The following is a 2,987-nucleotide window of genomic DNA, read 5'->3' on the forward strand; positions in this document are numbered from 1 at the left end:
TTGACCAGGGACATGTGGATAGCAACACGGAAATAGAGGCAGTTTATTATAAAAGATAAAAAGGTAAAGAGTACCCCCAAGGGGGAAAATGGGCTGATGATTTGAAAAAAAAAAAAAAAACAGTCACTCAAAAGTTCTGTGCGATGTGAGCTCTGACCCTTTTATGGGGTATTTACTTGGCACCAACTTTTCCCACGTAATTTCACAGGCTTTTCTATACATACTCTCTTTGTTACAGAATGCCGATGGGGAAGAGTTTCCAGACTTTCTTTGCCAACTTTTTCCATCTGTTAATCTTGATTCCTCTTTCCATAACCCTACTCATCTGTCACACTGGGTGTCTAGGTGTCAATAATGCACACTCCAGGTATTTACTATGGGTCAAGTTTAAGAGGCATTGAGCTAGAGCTGCACAGAGTACTGCTTATGAGCCCCACACCCAGGCTCCTGGGTGTAGAAGTCCCCAGCCTGCTCTTCAATGTGGGATTGGCATTTGGGAGGACAGTGTGCATCTTCCAGGGTGCTGCTGGTCGCTAATGGGAAATACAATAATTTGATGTAAATAGGAATTTATTTGGCTATCAGGAATATTTAGACCAGATATGCCATTCTAGTCTCTTGCAATAGTATTTATGCATATACAAAAAAAAAAAAACCTAAGAGAAGAAAAGCATAAAGCCATTCATCAAGCAAAGAAAGAATTAATAGTGCTAGGAAATAATGTAATTGAGTTAATGCATCTTGTGAAACATTCCACTGATGTCAATAGCTTGCTGGAGCAGAGGTTTAAATTGTAAAAAAAAAAAAAAAATGAACCTCTTTGTGCTGCATAGTGAGTCTCTAACATTTAAGTGCATTAAAGCATATATAACTCTTTAGAGACTCAAGAAAAGGTGTGGTTTCCATGTCTAAGAAATTGTAAACTTGTCACCCTTTAGTCTGTGGTAAGGGCGATAGAGTACATGAAAATACTGCAGTCACTGTATGGGTTGTTAGGTCTTTGAGAGCTTCAGTGTTGTGTGGGAAGCACAACTCACTGACCTGAGGTCAATGTGGCTGATTTAATGTATTTGCTTCATCTCCCAGCCCATCTTCTGTGGGTAGTTTTCTGCACCTGAACTAAAATGCCACAGAGATTTCTTGCTCTCCAGTTGATGGGGAGACTGAGCTGGTTCTTTCCATTTTCTCACCAGGAAGAAATGGGATGTATTTCCCCAGGTAGATTGCCACATGCCTGTGGTAAAAGACCCGAAGATGTTTCCGGAATCTCTCTCCAACAAAGGCATAGATGATTGGGTTGACACAGCAGTGAGTGTAGGCGATTACCTCAGTCACCTGTGTGGCCTGGTCCAGATGTTTGCTCTGTTCACAGCTGTTACCCAAAAACATGGTGTGAAAAGCAGAGAGAAGGAGAACCAGGTTGTATGGGGTCCAGAAAATGAAAAAGACTACCATGATGATGAAAATGAGCCGGATGGCCTTGTACTTTTTTTTATTGGGGCATCTCAGCAGAGTTTTAATGATTCCTGAGTAGCAGAAAGCCATAATGAGGAACGGGAGAACTAGACCAAAGATGTTCATTCTCAGAGCATGGAAACGCTTCCATCTGTCCTCCTCTCCCTCTGGATAAAGAGGTCTGCAGTCAGACTCTCCATAATCATGTTGGTACTCATGGAAGACAAATTCAGGGAAGGCTGCCAGCCCTGCCAAGCCCCAGGTGATGATGCTGGTGATGACAGCAAATGTCACGGTCCGGGTTCGAAGGGCAAACACAGCATGGACAATGGCCAGGTACCTGTCAATCGTCAGCAATATGATGAAAAAGATCTCACTATACAAAGCCAGGTAATAAAAACCAGAGAGGAGTTTGCACATGTGATGGCCAAAAGCCCACTCATTCGACCCAATGTAGTGAATCCAGAATGGAACTGTGAAAAGAAAGAGCAGGTCAGAAATCGCCAAGTTGAGCAGGTAGATATTGGTCATAATTCGGAGCCTCCTGTACTTGGTGAGGATCACCACAACCACCGTGTTGCCCAGGAGGCCAATGATGAACACCAGGGAGTACAGAGGAGGCAGGAACCTTGAGCCCAGCTCCTTGATACTGATCTTTTCACAGGGTGGTGCCCACTCATACTCGTAAGGTGTGGTCCCAAAACTTTCAACCACAGGCTGAGTTTCACCGTAGAGTGCCATTCCACTTCTCCCTGTGACAGAAAAAATTTTAAATCTCACAATTATCTGTGTGAAACATACCAGCCGATTATTCTTTAAATAACCTCAATTTAGAATTCAGTTAGCTTGCATTTCAAAGATACAGCAGAAATGTTAGTAGGAGCGGAGGGTTAGGAAACAATATCTGAAGTTCTCAGGGTCATGATTCTGATAGGGAAGGAAACATAACTGTCACAGGTGATGGTAAAGAATGGGGCTGCTGATCTGAAAGCATTTGATTGAATTGAGGAATGAAAAGGGCTGGATAAAAATAATAATGTAGGGCTGGAGAGATGGCTCAGTGGTTGTGAGCCACTGGGTGTGGTGGTGCATGCCTTTAACCCTGGCAATCAGGAGGCAAAGGCAGGCAGATCTCTGTGAGTTCTAGCCCCGCCTAGTCTACATAGCAAGTCCCAGGGCAGCCAGGGCTACAAAGTGAGACTCTGTCTCAAAAACACAAATAGCTTGAAAAGCTGTGAACAGTTAGAAATAAAATTTTACTCCCACACAGAGAGATACTTGTATCTGTCTGCAAACACGTCCTGTGTCACATTAAAAGTTATACAAGGAAGAAGTATATGCAATGGTGGGCTGCCTCATTTTTGCTGGAAAGTAAAGCAACTGAAGGTTTAGAATTTTTGTTGTGTTGGAGCTGGAACCCAGGGCCTACAGTATATCAGGCAAGCACTCTACCACTGAGCTACATCCTCAGCCAAGGTTAAGAATCCGCATTCATACTTTTAACTAAAACTCCAAGAAATAATGGGAACAAT

General features: G+C 43.0%; 1 protein-coding gene across 1 annotated transcript; it reads right to left on the bottom strand.

Moving 5' to 3' along the window:
• Window positions 1-1,119: 1,119 nt before the first annotated feature.
• On the bottom strand, window positions 1,120-2,196 carry Ccr3 (C-C motif chemokine receptor 3). The gene has a single exon (XM_008831932.1). The coding sequence runs from the start codon at window positions 2,194-2,196 to the stop codon at window positions 1,120-1,122; it is 1,077 nt and encodes a 358-aa protein (XP_008830154.1).
• Window positions 2,197-2,987: the final 791 nt, after the last annotated feature.

Source organism: Nannospalax galili, unplaced genomic scaffold (genome assembly GCF_000622305.1).
Source record: "Nannospalax galili isolate Female #2095 unplaced genomic scaffold, S.galili_v1.0 scaffold536, whole genome shotgun sequence".
NCBI lineage: Eukaryota > Metazoa > Chordata > Mammalia > Rodentia > Spalacidae > Nannospalax > Nannospalax galili.

What these genes read in the sequence shown, in the direction of transcription:
- Ccr3 (XM_008831932.1), bottom strand. Translation starts at nt 2,196, where the DNA reads ATGGCACTCTACGGTGAAACTCAGCCTGTGGTTGAAAGTTTTGGGACC.